The sequence below is a fragment of the Ictalurus furcatus genome, chromosome 9, assembly GCF_023375685.1.
Source record: "Ictalurus furcatus strain D&B chromosome 9, Billie_1.0, whole genome shotgun sequence".
Taxonomy (NCBI): domain Eukaryota; kingdom Metazoa; phylum Chordata; class Actinopteri; order Siluriformes; family Ictaluridae; genus Ictalurus; species Ictalurus furcatus.
In genome coordinates, this window is record NC_071263.1 from 22,089,638 (window position 1) to 22,117,198 (window position 27,561).

At 40.2% G+C, this 27,561-nt stretch overlaps 2 protein-coding genes across 3 annotated transcripts in view; one reads left to right on the top strand and one right to left on the bottom strand.

Moving 5' to 3' along the window:
- eipr1 (EARP complex and GARP complex interacting protein 1) overlaps positions 1-3,308 on the bottom strand; it is a 39,816-nt gene extending 36,508 nt beyond the window's left edge. Inside the window, exons 1-2 of one of the 2 annotated variants that reach the window (XM_053632160.1) lie at positions 2,966-3,308; positions 1,945-2,028 (exon numbers count right to left, since the gene is read on the bottom strand). In XM_053632160.1, coding sequence (XP_053488135.1) covers positions 1,945-2,028; positions 2,966-3,007 — 126 coding nt within the window. In that variant the 5' untranslated portion in view covers positions 3,008-3,308. Of the gene's footprint in view, positions 1-1,944; positions 2,031-2,965 lie in introns of those variants that run through there. The other variant, XM_053632161.1, reaches the window with a different exon arrangement.
- A 52-nt stretch (positions 3,309-3,360) lies between these two features.
- The window catches only part of trappc12 (trafficking protein particle complex subunit 12), a 37,535-nt gene continuing 13,334 nt past the window's right edge, over positions 3,361-27,561 (top strand). The window contains exons 1-5 of the mRNA XM_053632159.1: positions 3,361-3,449; positions 4,548-5,783; positions 7,241-7,357; positions 20,945-21,058; positions 25,329-25,467. Of these exons, the coding sequence (XP_053488134.1) occupies positions 3,384-3,449; positions 4,548-5,783; positions 7,241-7,357; positions 20,945-21,058; positions 25,329-25,467 (1,672 nt within the window). The 5' untranslated portion in view covers positions 3,361-3,383. The remainder of the gene's footprint in view (positions 3,450-4,547; positions 5,784-7,240; positions 7,358-20,944; positions 21,059-25,328; positions 25,468-27,561) is intronic.

Consider the following 27,561-nt stretch of genomic DNA (forward strand, 5'->3'; position numbering starts at 1 on the left):
AGATTTGTTTATTTGTTCAGGATGAAAACTTTGGGGGTGGGCACAGAGGCTTAGTGGTTAGCACGTTCGCCTCGCACCTCCGGATTTGTGGGGCTCGAATGCCACCTCCGCCCTGTGTGCGTGGAGTTTGCGTGTTCTCCCCGTACTCGCGTGTTACAGGGCACAAGGACACCCTGGATGGGGTGCCAACCCATTGCAGGGCTATTCACTCACTACAGACAATTTAGATGCCCTACCACTGGATGGAGCTCTTATCAACTGGAGGCTACATTCTGCCACTGAGGACGACCCCAAGCAGTACAACCAGGAGATTGCTGAGGATGGTACCGCTTGAAGCACCATGGAAATGGTTTTGGACCTCAATTCCACATGGACATTCTCACTGTGGTTGCTGGGAGTACGGTTGCTGCTATGGCCTTAGGACTGCAATTACCACATACAATTTTGCACTCAGATCTCCTTTAGTGAACAGTGGACTAGTTCAACATGTAAAAACCATAATGAACTTTCTTTTACTTTCACACTATCCGTTGTTACCCAGATGAGGATGGGTTCCATTCTGAGTCTGGTTCCTCTCAAGTTTTCTTCCTCATATCATCTTGGGGAGTTTTTCCTTGCCACCGGCGCCACCAGCTTGCTCAGAAGGGATAAATTCACACACTTAAAATCTGTATCCTGTGGTTATATATTTCTGTAAAGCTTCTTTGAGACAATGTCCATTGTTAAAAGCACTATACAAATAAAATTGAATTGGATTAGAGAGGCCAATCAGCCAACAAAGCATGTCTTTGGACTGGGGGAGGAAACCGGAGTACAAGGAGAAAGCCCCCGATTCACAGGGAGAACATTCAAGCTCCGTGCACACATGGCGGCGCCTCCAAACCCGGAGGTGCCCGGCAAGCATGTTAAGCTGCCATTGTAGAACAGTTCATTTAAATGCAATAAACAAGCAACAGCAGGGGTCAGTCTGCACAACACATGCATTCAAAATCACTTTTCCCTCTGCTTTACTCTTATAGACTCATGCATGAAAGCACGTTCACACGCACGCACACACACACACACACACACACACACACACACACACACACACCCACCCACCCACCCTCAGGTCGGCATTTTTTGGCTTTTCCAAAAACTTTAGAGATGAATGTGTCCACAGGAGAGCTGTAATTGGCACTAGCAGGTAAATAAGATTGAGAGTGCTGCTCTCTGAACCCGAGGCTAGATATGATGGAATGGCTGGACGCAAGCTGAGGGATTTCGGGATCAGATCAGAGGCAGAACAAAGTAAAGGCACAATTTATAAGACCTTTTAAATTCTTCCGGTTCCTCAATACAACAAACACTGGGGTACTGAGGAATTCATTCATTTCAATTCTGGCATAATAAATTATCATGTATAATAATTTTTTTTTTTAATGAAATGTATAGTAAATTAGTAAGCATAATTTATGAAAAGGCTTTTATTTATGGTACCGAGTTCTCCATTGAAACACTGCGCATGTATAAAGAATCACATGTACACTTTTTTGTTTCACGTCTCAGCCATTAGATAGATAAAATTCCATATCCCCATCCACATTATTATTAAAATCTAATGCTTGCACTTGATTCTGTAGGTTTCCATTTGTTCACTGGAAAGATGTTAAATATGAGCAGCAACCTTGTGAGTTTCACAGGAAAACCTTTTGCATTACTCAGTCAAATTTCCAACGAATAGGATAAGTGTAAATTACAGTGCTTTGTTAATGCGAGAAAATGAACAAAAAAGGATTCTGAACATTATTTCCCTGGAGAAAATCTTAGGGCTTTAATTATGGTTGGGGAAAAAAATAGCCATTGAGGAATAAATTCACTTCAAACAGATCAACTGTGAAGTTAATTTCAAGCGCATGATTTTTATTTATTTATTTTTTAAAAATATACAATTCAGTTACTCACCTGATTATCAAATTTGAACGACTGCGTGCCCACTAGAAATCGTATGGCGTCGGTTTCAGCTGTCTGAGCGGTCAAAGCACGGCACTAAACCGCGATGAGAGAAAATGAGTCCAGCAATTAGTTGATATATACGGAGAGATAAATAAAGTGCACAGAGAAGTCAGAAAATATCAAATATGAAGGGCAACAAAAGCACTGAGCTGGTTGTTTTTATTAATGCAACATAAATCAACTTACAAACAGATGAGAATTTCCATGTAGCAGTAAATAATGATGACAGATAAGAGAGATCTTATCTATCTATCTATCATATATATATATATATATATATATATATATATATATATATATATATATATATATATATATATATGGGGGTGTGTGTGTGTTTAAAAATTATATTCTTAACAGTGTCAAATCATTTAGCCATTTTAGGCTTGTTAGTTTTCCCAATCTAAAGATGCGTATTAGTGATTAAATCTGGGGATTGTTGTGAAAAAAATAAATACGCATTTTAATATAGAATATAATATTTACTAATTATAAGCCGAATATTCCTAATGTACTCAGTATTCAAATCTCCAAATATGTAACAGCATATAACTTCTTATAACTTTACATTAAAGTTAGAATTTAATTTGATCTACAACATGATGTGGCTCTAACTCGCATGCTGTCAAAGGTGTTTTCTTGTCTGAAATATAATGCTAACAATTTCCACTGAAAACAAATGCTCCTTCACAACATTCACTAGCTGAACAATCCCATTAGGTGTTGCTTTTCTAAATGAATGACACTGACAGGGACATTAAGAGCAAACCAACATCATGCCATGTTTATGCTTCTTGCTATTGTTATTGTCATCCAGATCACTGGATTATTAAACAGGCACTACAATAGAGAGATCGTGTATAAACCCTTGTGTAGTAGTGTGCATGAAAGTATGAAGTGCATAGCAGATTAGATCAGTGCAATCGAAATAAACAACATACAAGTCAAAATACACGTTTAAATGCTGTACCTGGAACTCAAGGCCATAAATAACCGGTGCGTCATCCTCCATGCTCCCAAAACTCTTACTCTACAACAAGACGTTTGTTGATACAGTTTGTTTACAGTTTGCTTGCCTAACTGCTTACAATACATAAATCCATATAAGATTTTATAGAGCTCAATTTTAAGCTGCTTTTCCTGTCAAGCCTGCCTTCCTACCGATTTCCGCGTTGTGAAAATGGACTACGTAAACAGCGCAGGAATAACTTGCGTATCGCCCGGCTCTCTAGAACTATTGTTTTCACGTTGCGTGACGTAATTCTTTCTAGAATACTGACGAACTTTCCGGTATGAGTTTTGATCCTTATCGGATGCCGTAAAACCTGCCATCCCGGTGACTTGGCGCATGCGTATGTGTACTCCCGTCTTCTGTGTGCCCTGTTGACATGCGCGTGAGCGTGAAGCGCATGCGCAGTGCGAGTAGGTTCGGTTGGCGACAGCTAGACGCCAAGGTAATGTTTTGTATCAGTAAGGTTATATTTATTAAAGCTTGGCAAACGTTTCAAAGTGTAACCTGTGGAATAGCGTAAGTGACTTCAGCACTGTGTCTAAAGGTTTATTTCTAGAGGAAAGAAATTTCGCTTTAAAAGGGTAAGGTTCGCCATTACCAAGCTAGCCGGCTATCTAGGACTGAAATACAAATGGATCCTTTCTAATCTCATTAGGAAAGTGCACAGTGTAGGGTGTGACATAATGTTTGTTTGCAGCCTACGTAGGGAACTGTGTGTTTAATAAAAAGATATTTGTTATGCAGCCGAGCTAGGAAACTGCTAGTTATATAGCTAAGTATTAAGCTGTGAGAGTTACCTAACTCGGCTGCATAACAAATATCTCTTTATTAAACATCATTTCAATGCTCCATTCTAATCTCCTTATGAAAGTGCACAGTGTAGGGTATGACAATGTTGTTTTGTTTTGTTTTGTTTTGTTTTGTTTTACAGCCTACTTAGTGAACTATATGTCTAATAAACTGTTATTTGGGATGCAGTCCAGCTAGGTGGTCAGTTAACTGGTTAGTCAGTTAGTTGGTTAATCAGTTAGTTAACTGGTTAGTTAGTCGGCTAGTTAGTCAGTTGGTTAACCAGTTAGTTAGTTGGTAAGTTAAAATTACTTTAGTTATGCCTTTTAGTTCAACAAGAGCTTGGCTAGCTTACCTAATTCAATATATATTTTTACTAAAAAAACCACTCAGTACGTGGTTAGTAAATAATAATATATTTCCAGAGTAATGGTGTTTTATAATCATGCCAATGCTGCTCAATTAAAGTTTTAATTGTCATAATCCACACGCTTTCCTTGTACAATGAAATTATTACATACGCTGCTGTAGTAACCTCTCAGATGGTAGAAAATAAAGCATAAATAATGACATAAAAATAATGTAAGACAACTGAGCCAGGTTTTGTCCAAACTGCAATTAGACAGGCTGAAAATACAACAAATGCTTCTGTATGATTCGTGTTATGAAAGAGTAAAGTGTAGTAATGTTATACTGCTGTCTTTTCAAACATATGGAACACTGATCATATTTGCTTGTGTTCGAATGGCAGGCGAGAGCCATGGAAAGTGGTGAGGATGCAGCTCAAAGGCCTTCGAGTCTAGATCTAGCTGGACTAGAGACAGACGAACCGGCAGTCCGTGCCCCTTCAGACGCCACTGCTATGAGCAGCCAGTCCAACGCTACAGACGCCCTCTTCCAAGAGGAGAGCATTGACCTGGACGTGGAAGCGTTCATCTCCCCTCAGGATGACAGCGCTGCTTCCGGGAGCATCACGGATAAACTGAACGATCAGATGATGGAGAGCGTCATGATCTCCGATTCCCCCAACAGTGAAGAGGACGATGTCCCTATTGACACTTTGTTGGAGCAAACGGATGACAAGGTGTCCCTTGACTCCAAGCAGCTCCAAACAGAAGAAGACAAAGAGGATGAAGCCAAAGAGGAGAAGGAGGAGGCTGGAACTGAACAAGCCACACCCGATGATACTATTGAATCTGAAACGTCTCCGGCTTTATTTGAAAAAGAGAAAACGATGTACAGCGATATGGACGGCACAAAGGAGGGTGGTCCAGGCAAGCTGTCTGCTCCAAGCAGCCCTATAGCTGAGGAAACAGAGCTTGAAGTAGCCAAGCATGGGATTAAGGACGAGCTCATTCCAGTGTGCACTATTTTCAGCCAAGGCATGCAGAACAAAGCACAGTCCCTGATGCCTGATGAGTTTCAGCCGACTTTGGTCAAATCCCCAAGCTTTACGACTAGCCATAATGAAACTCCCAATAAACTAGCGCCTCTGGTGTCTCAGCCCAGTCCCAGCCTCAGTAAATTCTTCACTGATAACGGCGCTGTTAACCCTGCCTCGGACTTCTTCGACTCCTTCACGACATCCTCGTCTTTCATTTCAGTTTGCAACCCAAACGCAGAGTCGCCGAAGTTCCCAGCCCCTCCCGAGCGGCAGCTTTCCTCAGGCTCAAGCAGCCTTCTTAAAGACAGCGGCACCGCAAGTGCTTTCTTCAGTCCCGCTCCACCCGAGAGCACGCCGAGGCCTGTGACCGGCCCTGCAGAACCTGTAGTGGCCATTACTAAGCTTCAAGCGGTATTCTCAGGCAGCGACGATACGTTTGCGAGTGCTCTGATTATGAGCGAGGTGGACAGACGGTATGACGCTTGGCTTCCATCTGAGGAGACCAGGAGAGTGCTGATCTCTGTGGCCACTCAGCAGATCAACCCGGTGCATGTGGATCGGGAGAGGCTGTCCATGCCTGGACTGAAGTTTGACAATTTGCAGGTTAGTGTCTTTTGTGTTTGGGTGATGGGGGGGGAAGGGGGTCATGGGGGGGACAATAATATTACATAATGCCAGTAAATTAGTTCATATTGACATCAAGCTGGCCAGTACAATAATGATTAAGAGGGAAGAATGTATCTGTAATGCAGATTTAATTTTATAAGTGAGGAATAAAACACTTTGGGATGTCCTGTCATAGGAAAATAATCAAAGACAGGTTGGTGTGATGCAACCCAATGCACTATGCATATCACAGTGTTTTATTCCTTTTACACCACAGTAATTTGCGAACAGTTATGACTCAGCATCATTTTTATCCGTTTACAGTTACACTTACTATCCGTGAAACATTCCGTTTTATGATCTAGCAATTGTAAACAGTCATTCTCTCACTTTCTCTTGAAGTTAGCAAGACAAAAGGTAATGCAGCTTGTTACTGAGAAAACATAATGTGCGATGTCCTTTATCCACAAGACTTTGCCATGGCAGAAAACTTAGTACCAGGTGTTCCAAAAGTCTCCATACACAGGGGACTATGTTTGCCAGCACCACGTCGGTCATGCCTTCGTCACTCGATGTTCGTGGACGCCCACTCCTCGGTCCGCAACACCTCCGGTCTTTTTGAATTTGTTAGAAAGTTTTGCAGCAGTATCGTGTGTGAAGTTGCCTTGTTTCCTGTTAATGTCCAACGCAACCCTGCGACAGCTTCCTGATCCTGCCATGAGAATGATTTCAATACGTTGTACTTCTGTCAAAGGCATTCTGGAGATATATATGTGTGTGTGTGTGTGTGTGTGTGTGTGTTTTTGTTTTGTTTTTATTGGAAGACATTTTGCTAAAAAAAGTGTTAATTTCCCGTATGTATGGAGACTTTTGGGGACACCCTATAGAACGAAACTCCAGAAGCTCTGACACTGGAGACTCCTTCCAAAATTGTTAAACAAACGTCTCCTTTCAGGCAGCTTCACCATGTCAACAATTACACACATTTTTCGTTGTTAAATAACACCAAGTTTTTTTAATCTGCTTATTAAAAGTTTTAATTGCTGGAAGCATCTGCCATACATGAGATCCTTGTGAATATGAGCTGTTGCATATATATATATTGCATATATATATTGCATTCATATAAACGTGTGATTTGCAGCAGGAATTACTGTCAGAGCTGCTGTTATAGAAAATCGGTCAATGCCTTCTAGAGAATTTGCTGTGAAGCACAAGAATAACCTTGTGTAATGGATTTTTATGAATTCAATCATAGTTTAACCCATTTAATCCCAGTTCCTTCCAGCACAAAATATTTTAACATTCCCTAAGTCATGAAAGGGTTCATAGATGCTTTTGGATGCATGACCGATGATTTAATGTGGATCCTTTGCTTTGATTTAAATCGGCATCAAAACTAGGAAGTGTGAGAAATAGCAGAGGGTGTAAAACTCGCACTCCGTATGTTGCAGGGCGATGCAGTGAAGGACCTGATGGTGCGTTTCCTTGGAGACCAGGCAGCGACGAAGAGGCAAGTTCTCACCGCTAACTCAGTGGAGCAGAACGTCTTGGGTCTCAAGCAGCTGATCGTGAGTCATCCTTCCTGTCCCTTTCTGTCCTTCCAGTTGCTGTTTTGGAAAGGTTATAGCAAGCGACACATCTTGCTGTAAATATTCAGCATGATCACGTTAAAGGTGAAAGTGAAATTTGGCTTGTCCTTTTTAAAATTACAGGCAATAATCTTGCCAAGCTTGTAGGGCTGCAGGACTAACCGTATTTTAACCGTGATCACGATTAATTAAGCATAATCCTCTGCGATATTGATGTTAGCAAGCAGAAAACATCAGTCTAGTAAGGTTGCAAAATGTTAATTCTTTTTGGCTGAGTCTACGGATGATAAACCAAATCACAAGTCACATTCACAAGTTATTTTTTGTCTCGACTGACCTATCGCACTCTCTTTGGAAGTTCTCTACTGGCCAATCAGTGTTACGTTTTCAAGCATGCATTGAAACGCTGTGTCACAGAATTTCACGGCTTCACCCACACAGGACAGCAGCAGATAACCATGTTCAAACACACAATCATTCAGCTTGACAGAACAAACAAAATGGCAGAACAACAAGAGGAAGGTGAGGGGCATTAGGAACATTACTTCCTAAAAATGCTTCAACTTCTGCTGTTTGGAAATATTTCGGGGTTTTGTTTTTTTTCTGCCATAAACGACTTGTCAAGTAGAACCGCGGAACCCTACCTGAGCCGGACTATTCGTTATATTGGCAGCGAGTTTGAAATGAAGAGCAAATGACTTACTCTATTTCTGTTCTGTTTATAACATGTTTTCTTGATTTGGCTGTAAAAAGTGCAATAAATATGCTGAAGTGGGGGGAAAAAAAAGTTCTTAACTGACACAATCATGACTCGTGTTGGCGGTTTGGGATGAACTGGACCACTGACTGCACCCCAGGACTCCTCACTTTACATCAGTCCCTGATCTTATTAATGCTCTTGTGTCTGAATGAGCAACTTCCCCACATCCACATTCCAAAATCTAGTGGAAAGCCTTCACAGAAGAGTGGGGGTTATTATAAAAGATTATTATAACTAAATCTGGAATGGGATGTTCAGCAAGCACATATGGCTGTTATGGTAAGATGTCCACAAACATTTGGCATCTAGCGTAATGTACCTCAGATTCCGGTTTCTTTAAATAGTACAAGGCAGCACACTGGATAATATGTTAAGTAATAAATACTCAGCCCATCCAGGACAATTATTTGTAAGGTGTAATGGAAATAAAAAGTAAAAGCCATATTACATTACGTTCAAACCGGTAAAGAAGCAAAGCAGCAAACCAACTAGACAAGGGTCTAGAAACAGAAAGCCATTTGGGATTTGACCTACTGTTTGGTCTGATGATCACCATTACCATAGAAACAGCCATGAATACGATTAGCGTCGTTAAACCTACACCCCGTTTCAGTGATTGTTGCAACCGAAAATGCTTGATTTTGCTCCGGCATTTTTTTTGTGTGCTTTTTGTTGTAAGCTACTTGAATTGGTGCAATTGCACATTTGTTTTGCATGGTCTTTCGCAGTGATGTTTGTCGGTAAATGAGACCGATTAGCTGTACTCATGTTCAACGCGTGTGAATCGAAGAGGGCTTTGGCTGAATGCGCGTTGTGATGGCATCAGATCTGAGGTCATTTTGAAAAATTGCAAGCTCCTCCGAATATTGCGGCGTTTGCTTGATTTCTGTGATTGCAAAATCTTCCCCCTGGAGGGACCGCCATTCAAACCATCATCTTGTTGGCACGTTTGACTGGAAATAGCTGCCGGGGAACGTGGCCAAGATGGCGCTGAGTGGACTTTACTACAAGGACTTTGGTAATGCATTGTAGGGTCTGGAATAACAGTTTAAATTCTCTTCAACTATACCACAAATGTTGTGCTTTTCATCTGAACTTTTGTTTTGTGGATTGTAAACACACAAGACAGGATGATATTTTTGCTTTCGTTTTTGTCTGTAATATGCCAGACCAGAGGCCCACTTGGTCGAGTATTAAAGCTCTTGCGGCCAAACACGGTTTAGAGCTGATATGGCTGTTGCATCACCGTAATCAACATTGCTATCTAAAGTATGCAGGCTTACACAATAAGACTTCAGAAAGACCTTAAAGTCAGTAGGTCTTTATGAAACGCACTGTGTGTACAATAATAACCTAAACCAGCCCGTCTCTGATGATGATTTCCTTTTAATAACATTATTAATTAATATTTTTAAGTTAAAAACGATTGCCCCATGCCACACCATCCTGCAGTACCACCGTAGTCCACTAGTGGGCCACAAGGTGAAAAAAGAGAAAGACGTTCTGTAGTCGTGTGAACAAAACACATTTTGCGTGTATATGATGCCTGAAGAAATATGGTTTTTCGTTATAGTTGTGTGTGTGTGTGTGTGTGTGTGTGTGTGTGTGTGTGAGAGAGAGAGAGAGAGAGAGAGAGAGAACTGTAGGTTGTATTCTCATCTGTAGCCTAAGGGGTTTATCTCACTGCATCACTGAGCTGCTTTCAAGCAAAACTGTCAGACACACACAAGCAGGTCAGAAATGTTCAGCCTTCCCTGCTGTGCCCATGCCCTTGAACAACAGACAAACATAGACAAAATACTGTGTAAGTCCAGTGTGTGTGTGAGAAGGATTCAGGGTTAGAGAGTTAGTAGAGAGCTGCTTCTGCTGATGTGCTGCTCCTTCCAGCATCCCCAGTGGGGCAGTTTGAGTTAATCCCAGCTACCCCCCGTTTTATAAGCTCAGCTCAAAACGTTGCAAGTGGGAGACTTATTTTGCTATTTGCTTTGCTCAGGACATTGCAGTGCACAGGCATTTACTTCAACACACTGAAACTGTTAGCACTGAGAAATATCTCTGTTTACCAAGAGCTGGGTTTAAACTCTGCAATGCAACACATTTGCGAATAATAATGAATTACAATTAAACTGGGAAATTGCTCCCACCTGCTTTTAGGTGTGCTCCAAGTCAGCACATAGGCTTTCTTAGTCTGTGAAACAGAACAGTTGATTTCACTGTTTTTACTCCTGGGACATAAATTAGGCAATACAGTACAGTCACTTCAAACAGGGCTAACTTTGCTATTGTAGGCTATTTTGCACATCCATCCATCTTCTGTACCGCTTATCCTATACAGGGTCACTGGGAGCCTGGAGCCTATCCCAGGGCACGAGGCAGGGGACACCCTGGACAAGGTTCTCATCACAGGGCACAATCACGCACACATTCACAGACTACGAAGAATTTAGAAATGCCAGTCAGCCTACAACACATGACTTTGGTCTGGGTGAGGGAACCTCCGAAGTACAGGGAGAACATGCAAAGTCCTCGCACACAGGGCGGAGGCAGGAATCAAACCCTCAACCCCAGAGGTGCGAGGCAAATGCATGTGTTTTTGACATATTTGGACAAGCAAACATTTGGTCTTCTTTGAAACAGTTTATTAATAAAGTTGATGCACTCTATCAAATGACACATAAAATTGACATTTTGTAGTAATTTTCACATTTTAAATGAACAAAAAACGGATGACATGGTAAGTAAGTACACCCCTACATTTATCACACCTTCAAAGCCATAAAATTTGAATGAGGTGTTGAAGATTGGGTGCCAGTGATTAGAACCTGCTTAGCGAGTGCAGGTGGAACCTGTCTCATTTATACCCCTCTCATATCTAGTGTCTGGTGTTCCCTTTGTTATCGAGGTATGTCGTGTGATTATGCCAAGAGCTAAAGAGTTCTGTAAGACCTTCAGAAAAAAGGTTGTGGATGCTTATGAATCTGGCAAGGGATTTAAAAAGATCTCCAAATTATTTGAAATACATCATTCCACTGTAAGGAAGATCATCTACAAATGGCATAGATTTCAAACGACTGCCAATTTGTCCAGGACTGGCCGTCCTAGCAAATTCGGCCCAAGAGCAGACCGTCTGATGCAAAAAGAAGTCTCCAAGAATCCCAAAATTTCATCAGAGGATCTGCTAGTAAGTCTTGCAACTGTTGGTATCAAAGTGCATGCTTCTACAATCAGACAGAGATCGCACAAATGTGAGGTGCACTAGCAAATCCACCGAGGAATGGCTCAAAAAGAACAAATGGAGGGTTTGTAATGGCCTAGTCAAAGCCAGATTGAAATGTTGGGAGATTTGAAACAGGCAGTACATGCAAGAAAACTCTCAAACATCTTGCAACTGAAAGAATATTGCTAGTGGTTTTGTTCAAGTATATCAACTTTTATTAATAGGCACAGTTTCAGAGACGATCAAATGTTTGCTTGTACAAATGTGTCAAAAAAGCCAACAGTTTCCATAGGGTGTACTTATTTTTTCACATGACTGTGGGTGTATGTGTATATTGTTTTTTGTTGTTGTTGTTTTGTTTTACCTGAAAGAAAGTTATTAAACTGCCGTGTGAAACAGATTGACCAAGACAGAGACATGAAAAGTCTTAACTATTCATTTTACTTGCATCTATTTTACAGATTGGATAATTGTATGAATGAGCAAGTGTACATGTGTTCCTATTAAACTGGCCAGTGAGTGTATGTCTGTTAAAGATGGGTGGTGTTGGGTTTGTTTTTGTTTTTTTAAATAGACAGTCACTCATTGGGAATTTGTGTTGGTTCATAATTGATTGTTGGAAACAGAAACTGATCTAAGCTGCTCTGATATCTGATCAAGAAGTTATGAACAATGAATTTACCAACATCTGTATTCTGATCATCAGGAACAGCCTTAAAGAAAAGTGACTGGGTTACAGCTAACCTAATGCTTCATGAGGAAATGCTCCGATTAATTCTCTCTCTCTCTCTTTCTACTTACTCTTCCCGCCTCTCTAACTGTGAAGCCTCCTACACTCCTCAGCACCAGTGACGCACTTATATAAGCACACAGCGTATATATAAATAGATTTTTTTTTTTTTACTTGCAAAGCAGTCTTTGTTAGGAGCTGATGTGTGAATCCAGATGACAGTTCCACATGTCTGGTTGCTCATGTTTGTTCTGGTGCTTGTGGAGATTGTGGATTCTCTTCCCAGAGGCACAACAGACCAGACTGACTGCAGCAGAGCTTCCATGGGTGACTCATGCTGCAGTGTGTGTGTGTGTGTGTGTATGTGTGTGTGTGTGTTAGGCCTGCGATAGGGCTCCTGTAATTGTCACTATTGTGTCTCAGCATGGTGCTGGAGAGAAGCAAGCAAGAAGGAATGTGAAGAGGACTGGTTTGATAACGAACAAACCAGTATTGTTAATGAGAAATGGAATTCCCAAAACCGTGTCTCGCCTTCGGTTTCTTTAAAATGAGTCTACTCTCACTGCAATATAATGCTGTAATGGTGTAAACGAGGGGAATTCAACTGAAATTTGTGAAGGTCCCGTTACATAAAATTCCCTGCTTACAAAAGTAGAGATAAGCATTAAAGTACTTTTAATGCTTAATCATTAATGTTTATTTTATTGCTGTAAATAAGAGAAGTCAAAGTCGTTATGCTTTGTTCCATTTTTGACTGGTGCCACAGATTCAACAGACAAGATATTTGCTTTGAATTTGACACCGGGAAAATAAATAAATAAATAGATAGATTGATAGATAAAAATGGTAAATGGTCTGCACTTATATAGCGCTTTGATCCTAAGTGCTTTACACTTGTTCTCATTCACCCATTCACACACACACACACCAATGGTAGCAGAGTTGCCATGCAAGCCGCTAACTTGCCATCGGGAACAACTTGGGGTTCAGTGTCTTGCCCAAGGACACTTCAGTATGTGGAGTCATGTGGAATGTCATGCCGGGAATCAAACCGCCAACCCTACGATTAGTGGAAACCCGCTGTACCACCTGAGCCACAGCTGCCAGATGTGTTATGATTATAATATAATATAACATATATATATATATATATATATATATATATATATATATATATATATATATATATATATATATATATATATATATATATAAATATAGTATTAAAAACAAAGAGCACTATGCTCTTGTCATCATGTCCAGATCCTCCTGCGGTTAACCCCCCCCCCCCCCCCCCCCCCGGGTTTCTTCGATGGTGGCGAATCTTTTCCCCTTCAATCTCATTTCTAATTTCAGGAACAAAATGAAGTCCTGAGGAGCGAGATCTGGTGAATACGGTGGATGTGAAGCTGCAACCACATTGTTTCTGTTTAAAAACTCCTTGGCTGACAACACAGTGTGTGCAGGTGCATTGTCATGGTACAAGGTTCATTTCTGGGTGCACCATTTGTCCAGATGTTTTTTTTTTCCAGAAACTTTCACGTAGATGCCCAAGCACTTCAATGTAAAATCGTTTAGGTGTGCACGTCGAGTGCGCACGCCACATTCGAATTCCATCCTTGTATTATCATGTTCGGGTCCCACCTTGTATTATGATGTTAAAAGAGTTTAATAAGTAAAAGCTTAGAATTTCTTTCTGTTAATGTATTAATCTGGGTGGTACAGTGGTGGTGTTGGCGCCTCACATCTCTAAAGTCCCCAGCTCAATCCTGAGCTCAGGTTACTGTCTGTGTTACCGTTATACTCGTATTCTTCCACAAGGATTTCCGCTGGGTTTTCTCGTGTTGCCTCCCCCTTTCCAAAAAGATGTCATTAGGTGGATTAGCTAAGTGTGAATGTGTGCATGGGGCATCCCGTTCAGAGTTTATTCCAGCCTCACACTCATCACAACCCTAACCAGGATAATGAGTTACTGATTTTCTTCCTCCAACCTTCCTTCCATCTGTCCTTCCTTCCTTCTGTCTGTCCATCTTTCCATCCATACTTCCTTTGTTCATTCCTCCATTGCATCCGTCCTTCCTTCCTCCCATCGGTCCTTCTTTCTTCCATCCATCCTTTCTTCGTTTCTTCCTTCCTTCCGTCGGTTCCTCTGTCCTTCTTTCTTCCGTCCATCCTTCCTTTCTTCATTTCTTACTTCAGTCCTTCTGTACTTCTTTCTTCCATCCATTCTTTCTTCGTTTCTTCCTTCCTTCCTTCCATCATTCCTTCTGTACTTCTTTCTGCCATCCATCCTTTCTTTATTTCTTCCTTCCTTCCATCCTTCTTCCATTGCTCCCTCTGTCCCTCTTTCTTCTGTCCATCCTTCATTTCTTCCTTCCTTCCATCCTTCTTCCATTGGTCTCACTGTCCTTCTTTCTTCCATCCACCCTTTCTTCGTTTCTTCCTTCCGTCCTTCTGTACTTCTTTCTTCCATCCATCCTTTCTTCGTTTCTTCCTTCCTTCTATCCTTCCTTCCTCCCATTGGTCCTTCTTTTTTCCTAGCATCCTTACTTTCTTTGTTTCTTCCTTCCTTCCTTCCTTCCTTCCTTCCATTGGTCCTTCTGTCCACCATCCAACTTTGATTCCTTCCGTCCATCATCCATCTTTACTTCCTTTCTTTCTTCCTCCCTTCCCTCCTTCCTTTAGTTCTTCAGTTCAGTATCAAAGATGACACTTTAAAGGTTTCTGGTAGAAGCGTAGGATTGGTACCAACTAGGGCTGCAACTAACGATTAATTTCATAATTGATTGGTTGGCTGATTATTTTTTCGATTAATCGGATGGGGCGGGGCAAACTTTCAGTACACTTTTTTTTTTTTTTTTGGTTTATTTAAAATAATATCCACAAACTGAGTGTTACAAATATAAACTTCAGACTAAAACTTTACACAACTGTTTGTCCAAAACAGAAAAGATCCCAATACACACACACACACACCAGAATATATATTTAGGATTGTAGTTTAATTCTGTGCTTTTTTTGCATCCATAAAAAATAATGCATAAATACTTATATACAATATAAACTTATACATAATGTGTGTGTATGTGTATATATAATTTCTTTATTTTATTCATTTATTTTAGTTTATCTTGTACATATGTGTTTATGCGTTTTTTTTTGTTTTTTTTTTTATAGATGCACAAAAAGCACAGAATTAAACTACAGTCCTAAATTAATAATAAAATCTCACTTTCACTGCACCTTGTGGTTTCTGTTACTCACTGCATTTAGGAATATTATTTTACTTGTGTTTACTTTTGATCATAGTGTTTTAGTGAGACATTACAGATCTTACTCGCGCTCCCACTCTGTATCAGCGCGTCTACACTGCGCGTGATCAGCAACGCGGCCTCGTTACTAACACGTCACTTCCGTTATAATAAACGACAGAATTTACACTGCAAGCGCGCAAACACACCATATCATGACAATAAACTTAAATTAAATTAAACTTTTTAAGCAGCTTGCACCAGTTTCCCCTGCCCCTGGCACACAGTGGAGCATTTTGGATATAAACATAAATTTGTGCTCGTGCAGCACTGTTTGATCTCCGTGGTGTTTAATATAAAATGCTCCCTGCCGTAGAGGACTTTCTTCCTCAGTCACGTGATGATTTCGGCTCCGTCTGATGGTGACGCTGACAGAAAGTAAACTGAAGAAAGTCATTATCCGTGAATCTGGGTGTCTGCTAATGCTAGCGTGCGTATGACGTCATGCGCCGTCGCCTAGAAGCGGCTTATAGTTCCGGTTAGTAAAAGAAACCCGCCAGTGATATATCTGAGATGATATTACCTTTCTAAAATCCACACACTAGACGGTAGAGTACACAGTGCATGGTGTACAGTACTTCATTTGAGACACAACTTTAGTATTTACTTTACATTTTTAATAAATATATATATAATCATTTTTTAAAAATGTATATATCTAGAGAGTTTTATGGCACAAACTCAATAAAAACTAGCATAAATACATTCCTTTTCTCTTCATTTGGTGTATCGACTTATCAGGGGATTGTAAGATTAGTTTCTTTTAAATGTTTCATTTACTTTGTTATTTTTACCGGCAATAGGTTCTTGTTTTTAGTGCATCGTGGAAAACGCTCGTAATCTGCTATTCTTTCTGGAGGATGCCAGCAGTGTACGTTCATCTGTTTCTTTATGCTTGCGTTCAGTGAAGGAGGTGCACTATTTAACAAAATCACCTGCTTTGATCCAGTGTTCAACCTCATTTGCAGAGTAGCCTGATGTTTCTTTGTAATGTTCCTCAGCTTGCACTGAGGAAAAAAGGGCTGGCTGGTTTTTTTTTTGGTTTTGTTTTTCCAAACAGCCCAGTCATCTCTTCTACCCTTTGTATTTGGGAGTGCAGACATCCTGTATCTCTAAAGCAGAACCATGAAGTGTGGTTTCAGATGAGGGCAGGGAGTCATGTTTTCTACAAAGAAGTCAGCAGGTGCCGGTGAGTCAGTGCTGTAGATGCTGTAGGGTACATTGGAATTTTTATTTTTAATTTTTTTTTTTTTTAGGAGCATTATTAGTTCCGCTGTACTTGGAATTGTCAAAGTCTAGTCATTGAGGCTTTTCCCCATGAGGCCCAACTTCATTATGAAAGAACACAGCAGTTTTAATTGAACAGTTCCAGGCTGTGAGGCAGGAAATAAGACGCTTTCGTTTTTGGATTTTGTGTCGATCTACCTGTTCTAGATGCAGGGCTTATCCAGAAAGATATTAGTCTTATCTTCAAATGGTGTATTGCAGCACAATGGGTCACTGTATTTCTGTACAAGTAGCACTGTACAATGCTGTAGTTTTGTATTTGTATTTTTGCGGTTGCAGTTGTGAGTTTTTACTTACAAGACGGCAGTATTTTCAGCAGAGTCTATTGAGGAGCACAAACAAATTATTTTACAGGAGAAACAACAGTACTCTATATCGACCTTTTATCAGCTAGCGTTTATAGGTGGGTGGCGGCGGGGTTTATCCCACCAAGGGATTATAATCGGCTTTACCAATATTTTTCCTGATATTTAGCATTTTTCCATAATCGGATATCGGTTTTGTAATATCGGATGCACCGATAAATGGCGCCATCTTGTGGCGTTTACTTAACATAACAGCCAGTAATGCACAAATTAGATGTGTGCTGTTTAAGCAGCTTGGCACTAAAAAATAGAGACAAACTCAGTCACGTAATCTGTTTACCCCATCAAAGCTTCTTTTTTTTTTGTAATTTTTTTTTACTTTTTAAAAAAAAAAAAAAGACACTTTAGTAATAGTGCACTTTTATTTATTTATTTTTTGCAACCTTTCAGACCTCTCTATTTATTGGTATATAAATAAGAGGTTTTTATTTTGTTTTGTATGCAAGGAGGACGTGAAATTGACAAAGTTGTTATAAATAAAACGATTTGTTTGGTTCAGTGGTGTTATCATTGTGTCAAAAATGGAAGTAAAACAATAAATAAGTCAGTTCTGCAAATCGGTTATTGGGCACATAAACATGCAAATAATCTGGATTGGTATCAGTCGATCTCTACCAAGGTTCATGTTTGGACACCATGTAACGTGCAATTTATCTTAAATCATTCCATACAGAATTTCAGAGGTTTTTTTTGTGTGTGTGTGACTGTTACGGCCAAAAATGCTTGATTTTGCCATGGCTTTTTCCCAAATTTCCGATGCAACTTTGTTTTTCTTTGCAAATTTTTTGTGATATTTTTTTTTTTTTTTTTTTGTGGAAAACTGCTTGAATTGGCGAAACTGCAATTGCACAAAATTATTTTGCTCGGCCTTTCGCAGTGATGTTTGTTGTTAAATTTAGACCTTTTAGCTGTACTCGTGTTCGACGCGCTTGAATCGAAGATGGCTTTGGCTGAATGAGCGTCGTGATGACGTCACATGACGTGTCTTGACCCAGATCTGCGGAAAATCCGCAGTAGTTTAGAAAATTTGCAAGCTCCTGCGAATATTTCTGAGTTTGCTTGATTTTGCGTTAATTTGTACAATCGCAATATCGCAAAATCTTGGACGGACTGTTAAGCTGTCTTAAGGTCTGCTCATTTATAATGATTAATAGAAACAACTCCATCCATGGTTACATAGGCATAAGTAAAGTGCTGCTTTTTGAGTCGGCCATCTGTTGTTCATGCTGCACATCTGTAGTTGCTGCATAACACACTTGGAAGAAAGTACTATCTGCCCTCTTCTGCATAAATGAGCTCACAGAAATCTGTGATTGGCTAGTGTCGCTGTGATTGACAAGAGGGCAGAGACTATGCCATCCTTCCCACCCAGATTGCATGGCCAATCCTGTTCAGTTTGCTGTAGGCCACGGATGGCTGTGGCATCGTTGGAATTCGAATGCACAGTCTCGCGATGACAGGGCTTTTCTGTTGTGCCATTTGGGAGCCCAATACTATGCTAATTTAAGAAATATGGATTGTATTTCGCACAGTTTTCCAACCTGTTAGTCTGCACTATTGTGAATTTCATCTGCGTACTTTATAAGTGACCAAACGTATAAATAATCTGGCAAGTGGGCGTATTCAATCATAAAATAATATATATTTTGCAAACGTGTGGTGGCTTGGGACTACAGATAGTGTAGTCTCTTGGGAAAACAGATGTATTTTGTATATTTTGGCCAGAATTCAGCCATAGCGACGCCCATTGGGCTTTCCTAGACATAATATGGCATGGAATAATATAGAGATTTAAACATTTCCATTCCTAATATGGTCAAAGTACAAACGTGAACCGCATTGGCAATTCAAAGCCTCTTCCTGTGAAGAGCCCATGATGATAAGACTAATCCAGAGCAGGTTGTGAGTGCCTAAGGGTTGAGAGTACCTAATACAGAATGTGAAGAGTGTTTCAATTACAGCATGGCTAAACTCAGAGCACCTGCAATCCATCTCTCTCTCGAGAGGGAGTGTGAGCACAGAAGTCTACAGAGAAATACATCGAGGCTGCCGTGTTTGTTTGCTTCACTCCCTTATCCCTTCTTCCTGATGGAAAGGGTAGTCCTCGTGTTGTTTTTTTATTCCTCTCTTTTTCCTAGCTTCTCTCTCTGTCTCTCTCTCTCTTTCTCTCTCTCTTTCTTTCTCTTTCTCTCTCTGTCTTCTGGAAGCCCCAGACAATTTGCACCAGCCTTTTATTTTGCTCTTTCAGACCAGCACAGGCTACCTGCGTGGTCCTATTTCAGAAAAAGAAAATTGCAAGCATGTATGCTAATTAATCTGACTAGTAAATCTGTTCTATACTCCTGATCATGCTTCAGCAGGCGGTGGGAGTTAGAATGAGTAGCTCATGCTATAGTTATAGCATTGGCCCACAGTGAAGCACATTATGTTTAAAAGTCACACCAAATGAAATTTGCTTGACTTTTGCAAAACAAAAGTATCGTTAAAAAAAAATTATGGCTGTTAAAAGTGCACTGGGCAACCATGGTGGTCTTCACACCGGGCACATTTGCTGTGGACCGAATCCAAGTGCGATTGTTCCCGGCACTCCCCGCAGCATTGATTGACTCGCTTGATTCTGTCGAACCCTGGTGCATTTGCGTTCATCTTACGTCATCACAAACATGCATGGAGAACGCAGCGTGACTCACCATATATTTTTTTAAAATTATTTTGGTGCTATTATGAGCAGCAGATATTATGAGCAGCAGATATTATGCACAGCAGCGGACGTTCCCCTGCCACTCATGGTACACGTGTTATGGAAACTCATGATAACGTCATTGGCTAAAACACACGCGCAGGTTACTTTTATTTCCTGAACAAGTGAGGACCCGAGTACCAGCTGCGTTCATGTTCACGGGAATCTCGGCACAGTTCCAGTGCAACCGAACTCGGGCCACCTTCTTGTAGTCTCGGGTTCTGTACCACAGTGCACATGACGAACCGGGCTTTCTTTCAGACTAAACTGCCAGTGTGAAAGCCCCCTATGAATAAAAAACACAAATAGCCTGTCTAAGAAATCTGTTTGTAGAGGGCACCCAGGCTGCTGATTTGGGTTTGTCCCCTGCTGATTATCTGAGTGACTGTATAGACCACCACTCCCAAAGATCTCAGCATTCTAATTCATACAAAAAACTGAGCGTACCTCCAGCGGGATGGTAAGTTTGCCCGTTGTATATTCTCTTCTATGTATCCCAGTTGTGTCTGTGCAGGTGCATTTTAATACAACGTACAACAATATCATATTTGTGTCCTTTTGACGCAAAGCATAAAACAAATGTTTTATTTGATCTATTTTGTGAGTACCTCGCAACCCCTGAATTTGCACTACATCATAATGGACCCCCATTTCCACTTGCCTTGACTTTTTTATGTTCTGTCTCAGCGGCTGCAGCTGCTTTCGCCCATTTCCCTGCCAGTCGTTTTCAGCTTCATTTCCCACCCTAATGAAGATTTAAAGGCACCGGGGCTGTAGAGAGAGAGGGAGAACCAGAGAGACACGTTAGAAATCTCAGGGCTCGGAGGGATGCAGGAAGAATACATGAGATGAGAAAGAATAAGCGAAAAAGGTGCAGTGTATGCAGACCAAGGGAAAGAGTGTGAGGTTTGAGGAAGGAACACTGTAGTCTGGGAGACTGTAATAGAAATCGATTTTATTATGTTTGATTTCCATAATGTTGTTGTACATGCTGGATGGCACTGATCTAGTAAAGCCTGTACTTGGACGTGTGGCCAGTGTTTATATCATAGGGACAGTATTGTCCTCAAACACTCACATAAGTATCATCACCTTGTCCTTTGTGAACAGAAGCTGAATTAATGGCTTCATTTCTCTCTCACGTCTTCCCAACCAGGGCACAAAGAACTGGAGGGCAGCCGTGGACCTGACGGGCAGACTGCTGACGGCTCATGGCCAAGGTTATGGCAAGAGCGGCCAGCCGAGCACCCACACCACCGACACACTGCAGGTAGGGCTGCACGATTATGGCCAAAATGGTAATCCCGATTATTTTTGATCAATATTGAGATCTCGATCATTTATCACGATTATTCATTGATTTTAGTGACAACATATTTTTAATGCACTTTCACATTTTAAATAAACAGACCGCTGCTTTCACCTCCATGGTGTGCTACATTCCTGCTAATGTACAAATCTTTGCATCAAATTAGACTGGTCCTTAAAGTGCATCATCTCGTAGAAGCAAAACATAAATAAAATAGTACCCAAAATATAGGATGAGTAAAAATAAAAATGCCATCAACCAAATGAAAATATGAAATCAAATATAACAATATGCAACCAAATGAAAACAATTCAGGCGTATGCAGAAAAGGCAATAACAGTGTTTACAGGAGGAGAGACGCAAGACAATTTCCTTAATAATAATTACAAAAATTTAGGAGCACAGTTGAAGTTGAGGTTATTTTTAATTTTTTTTTTTTTTTTTTTTTTTTTTTTTTTTTTTTTTTTTTTTAGAGATGGTAACATTAATGTGCCACAATATAACACACAAGCAGGCATGAGAAAACTTGAGCTTGTTAATTATGACAGAATTTAGGAACACAGTGTGAGCCATGACCATAAATAACTAATTTACCTTCTGATAAACTAAATTTAATATTTTCAGTTCATTTTACAGACTGTATGCAAAAAAACCACTGTTAACCTGTTCCACCTTGTAAACAAATACAGTAATAATCAGTGCTCAGTGTTTGAAGTCTGCTCCTCTTAAATATATTTAAAGCTACATTATTAGACATTTTCCACTGTCGTGGTTCTGGGCTGGAGTCAGTTCACAAACCGCTCTGTGTATATTGTGTATATATCTGAATAATCTCATACAGATGTGATTGGGTGATTAAAGCGCTTTAGTTTAATGGTGTTCATTAGGGATGCACCGATCAGGATTTTTACGACCGAAACCGATCCAGATACCAATCTTTTTGTTTAAGCTTTAATCAGAGGGTCATAAACAGTTAAATGTAAGCTCTCCGCTCACGGTCTCTGTTAATTGAATTGTTGTTGGTTAATTGATAAATAAACAAGCATAAAATATTTATTTTTAAATATCTTAAACAATAGTCCTAATTAAAAGTAGATTAACACAAACATGATCCATATTAGGAAAAAGGCTAATAGCCTTCTAAAGAGATAGCGAACTAAGCTTAATGTCAAATTGATATTAAATGCAACCCACAGTAATTAAACATTATTTCATTTCTCATTTTATTTATATTTTAACTTACTATAATATCTATTTTTTATATTATATGATTTATTTATAACTAAGCACATTTTCTGTCTTTACATTTTATTAGTTTTCTGTTTGTTTGTTGGTTTATCAGTTGTTCCTTTTAGATCGGTTTCCCCAGTACGTCTGCTGATAATATTGTTTTTTGGGGGATTAAATCAAAACATGGAAACTGGAGTTGACTTTTCTGACGATATCTGGCAACCTTAAGTTTAAATGACGACTACGTCACGTCTACGTATTTGAGTTAGTGAAGAGCGTGCAGGAGAGCAGCAGTGTACTCCTTCTGAACAGTTGCTAATCTTTACTATTAAATAATTCCTCACCAATCGTAAAGAAGTTTGAATTAAACCCACCTTGTAGCGTTAGCATTATTATAAATTTACTCCGCCCGATGCCGCTGTGTCTACACGAGCAGGTGAAAGTTCAGATCATTTTGTGGGATCAATAAAAGATGGCGGTTTGTGAGATTGGGAAGTTGAGAGAAGCAGATGATGTTTAGTGTTACTCGTCATCATAATGGCTTCTTTGCAGTATTTACACACTTGTTCGGTTGACTGAGGAGATGAAAAGCAGTGTGAAAGAAACTGTTGCGCGGTGTAGATGCATTTTGGACTTCCTGTAGTTTTTATCCCGATTGTATTATACAACTCCGAACAGGTCACTCGCACCGATGCAAATAAATATTTATTCACAGTCGCACAAAATACTTTTCAGTCGCAAATGCGAGTGAAATGGTCGCACTGTAGAGCCCTGAGTTTATCTGCAAAGTTGTTTCCTGTTCTGCGAGATGATGTTTAATGTCCCCGACAACCTCTGTAGTGCCTTTTAGCATTGTGCTAGCTAGTGTTATGATTTCCCCTCGCGCAAGCGCTGGAGCTCGCAGCGGAACTGGCAGCTCGAGCGCTAAAATGCTAACACTGTTTCCGGGTTTTGGCACTACAAAATGACGTCATCCCTGCGCCACTCTATGGTGATCGGCTGCAAATTTAGGAAGCGCTTGATTTGATCTGTAGTGGAGTTTTCTATGAGCGGAGGACGAACTTTAAACGGCAATGTCGCAGTCGATCATGTTCATTTAATCGTGGGCAGTCAAAATCGTAATCGCGATCGATATTCGATTAATTGTGCAGCCCTAACTGCAGGTGAGCACAGCGTCAGGCCCCCTGGGATATGGAGGTGCTGCACAACACAAGCTACAACCAGATTCGAGACCCTGTGGAATAATCACTTGCTAAAGGTTTTAGCAACACTGCCGGTTTGTTACTAAAAATGGAGAGGGGAAAAGGAAACTGCATGACGGCTTTTTTGTGTGTGTACAATAGATTATAGAATTCAGGCCAAGAACCAATAAATAAATTGTTCTCTGTTTATAAGTATATTGTTGCGCATTACTATGTATTAAGTACATATGTGTTAGTAATAGTCAGGAAATTGCAAGTTCAAATCCCAACATTGACACCACCATCTTTGGCCTAACAAACTCATTTCGCAAACGTTCCACAACCTTATATGCAAATGTAAACAGATAAAAAGCATTACTCGTCATTCTTAATAAATAAATAAAAAATAGTGTTGGCACATTGCTGTGGTATAGGAGGAATAAAGCACTCTTATATGAGCTATTATTGGAAAATAATCAACTTTGGGGTGATACCGTCATGCCACCCTGTAATGTTGCAGCATGTAGTACTCAGTGTAGCCTGTTGTTTATAATAAATGTATTAATAAAGTTGAGTTAAAGTTCTCCCTGTGCATGTTCTCCTTATGCTTCGGAGGTTTCCTCCAGATACTCCGGTTTCCTCCCCCAGTCCAAAGACATGCATTGTAGGCCGATTGGCATCTCTAAATTATCTGGGCGGCTAAATTGTCAGGTGGTAGACCGGGTTGTCCACTAATCGTAGGGTTGGCGGTTCGATTCCCGGCCCACATGACTCCACATGCCGAAGTGTCCTTGGGCAAGACGCTGAGCCCCAAGTTGCTCACGATGGCAAGTTAGCGCCTTGTATGGCAGCTTTGCTACCATTGGTGTGGGAATGGGTGAATGAGACAGTGTAAAGTGCTATATAAGTGCAGACCATTTAACATAGTGTGTGAGTGTGTGTGCGATTGTGCCCTGGGTTGGCACCTCGTCCAGGGTGTCCCCCGTCTTGTGCCCCGAGTCACCTGGGATAGGCTTCAGGCTCTTCCTCGACCCTATGTAGGATAAGAGGTAAGGAAAATTGGTGGATGGATCTTAAATTATGTTTTTTTTTACATGAGAGAACAGAAAAGAATCAACGATGCCACATACAGCGATCAGTGACTGGAGCCAAGGGAGCAAAATTGGCCAAGCTGTCTGGGTGGGAGGAATGGCATTCTCTCTCTCACTTGTCAATCACAGGCGACAATAGCAACTCACGGGCATCTGTGAGCTGACTGGTGGGTGGGAATTGGTTAAATTGGGGAAAAACTGTAGAAAAAGAAAATGTATTAGGTGCACAAAACACACTTTAGTGACTTGATTGTGTTCCAATTCTGGTATAAGATGTGGATTGTTTTTAAAGTAGCACCATAGCTCAACTCTGGCTCTCTGTCCACACACACACATACAAACACACACAGATCTCGCATTGCCTGCCGTGTCAGCTGTATCAAAGCATTCCACCTCTCTGATGTCTGACCTCCAGTGGCACACATACGTTCCACTCTGCTGACTCTCTCTGTGATAATGGAAAACTACTGACTTTCATTATGAAGGTTTTAGCCCTATAGGCTACAGAAAGCACATTAGCATAATGAGTTCAATTAAGTCTTTAGATACGTCTGACTTTGATGCACCATCTCTTTTTGTTGTTTCTCCACTTGGATCTATAAGGCTGTTAGAACTCTAGATTTTTTTTAAATGGAAAGTTCAAAAAGGTGTTAGAACTTCAGTAATCATCATTAGTAATTATTTCGGTTTTCACCGGTTTTAAAACGATTCCTCTGTGCTTTCTTGCAGTTATGGTTCGTGCGTCTGGCTCTTTTGGTTAAGCTCAACCTCTTCCAAAACGCCGAGCTGGAGTTTGAGCCGTTTGGTAATCTGGACCAGCCGGACCTGTACTACGAGTACTACCCTACGGTGTACCCCGGAAGACGAGGTAGCATCTTTACTGACTGAGTGCATCTGTTTTGAGCTTAATAATAAAAGCACATTCATTTACAGCAAAGGGAGAATTAAGACACTGTTAAAAAGAAAATCCCAGATAAAGAGTGCCCATTTATTGAAAGAATGACTCGAGCAGTTTGCTCACACTGAAGTGCTGCGGAGGCTTTGAAAGCCTTTTTAACCGACGGAGGCAAAGCGTGAAAGAGACATTAATGGAATTATAATGTGTTTGAAGGTATGCATGTAAGACAGGCATAATACAGAAACTGAATTGGGTTTTGTCATAGCCACAAGCCATTTAGTCTCTTTGAGCATTAGTGTTTGTATTTTTCAGCTTTCAAGGTTACACGTCACTGATTAGCGCAATAGAAATCCAGAGCAAAACCACAGCTTTATGTGTGGCTTTTCTTTCAAATAAAACGAGTCTAATCAAAGATACTGCACATTCTCATGTTACTGTGTATTTTAGTTTCATGGAAACAGTTACCGTGTAGAGGCGTGCAGGGCTGAACCTTATGCACAGTAGCGCCGGACTCTATGTCACTGACTCGTCTAAAGAGGCAGGCGGTCAGCGGAGCCATTAATCTTGTCATAGAGCTGCCTGATCAAATCCAGCCACACAACTGGATGGAGAGATAGAGAAAGAAGAAAATAGGAAAACGCGAGAGGTGAAAGTAATTAAGGATTAATTATCCGTATCTTATTAGCAATCACAGCTTTTTTGGCTTTGCTTGTCTGAATAGGTTAGATTAACCCTTAGATATCGTTCTTTATTGGCTTCCCATTCGTATGTTTGAACTTTATTCGATTGCACACTGTGGTGACTTGTTAATTTATCCATTTAGAGTATAATTGTGTATATTTTTAGTCTTTTAAGCACACACTGCACAATATATTGTTTGATATTATGCTATTATTATTATTATTATTATTATTATTATTATTCCAATTCTGATCTGGTAGGAGTCTCCATTATACACATGAGCCCTGGGGTCTATGAGTCAGAATGCTCATGTGTTTGTATTAGAGTTTGTAGAGACTAGTCAACGAATACAGACACTGTTAGGGGATGTTGATTAGACAGGTGGTAATGAAAAAGCAGTAATGAGAAATAAAGTAGACTAAATGTACTTGAGGGTCTGCACAAGAATACGCTAGGGAAAAGTACTTTTTTTTTCTTTTGTGTTAATAGAAAATGATAAATTTCTTATATTACAGCGCCAGTGAGTTCTTAAATCTGAAAGGTGTTGCACAAGTGATAACAGCATCTAACTTGTTTCATGGTATTTTTTTTAATTGTTGGCAAATTGCTGTAGTGTAAGAGGAATGTGCTGTTACAGGCAAATAATCAATGTCAGGGTTACATTACAACACTCCATCGCTGATTATTTCCAGCTATTCCAGCATGCCCTGTCATGTTTTATTCCTTACTTTTATGGTTTAATGTACTACCCCTGGCAAAAACGATGAAATCGCCACACTTGGAGGATGTTCCCCCAGCTTTTTTACTTCATAGCTAATAAACAAAGCACAGATATAACACACAACCATTTTTGTTTATAGCTGAATATTCTGGCTTTGTTTAACATACCTCAAACAAGTTAAATGAAATTATTGTAATTAATTGCATACGTTGTTTCCAGATCAAGTAGAGGAAAAAATTGTGGAATCCTCAACAAATAAAATCACAGTTAGTACTTTGTTGCTCCTGCTCTGGCTTTTTTTCTTAAAGGCATGGAGTTCACTAAAGGAAAAACAATATTTTCCATCAAACTGGTTCCAACTTTCTCGTATAGCAGTTGACAGATCAGCTTTGCAGGATGGAGCCTTGTCATGGACCATTTTGTTTTTTTGTTTTTTTAATTTCCACCATAAATTTTCAATCAGATTGAGAGCCGCACTGTTTGCTGGCCATGTCGTTGAGTTGGTCTGCCTTTCCTGAAGAAAATCTTTAACACTCTTTGCTCTGTGGTGAGATTATCATTATCATCCTGAAAAGTTACTTCATCACCAAACCTATTTTCTATCAATGGAATGAGAAACGTGTCCAAAATGTCAGTGTACACCTGTGCATTGACTGTTGAAG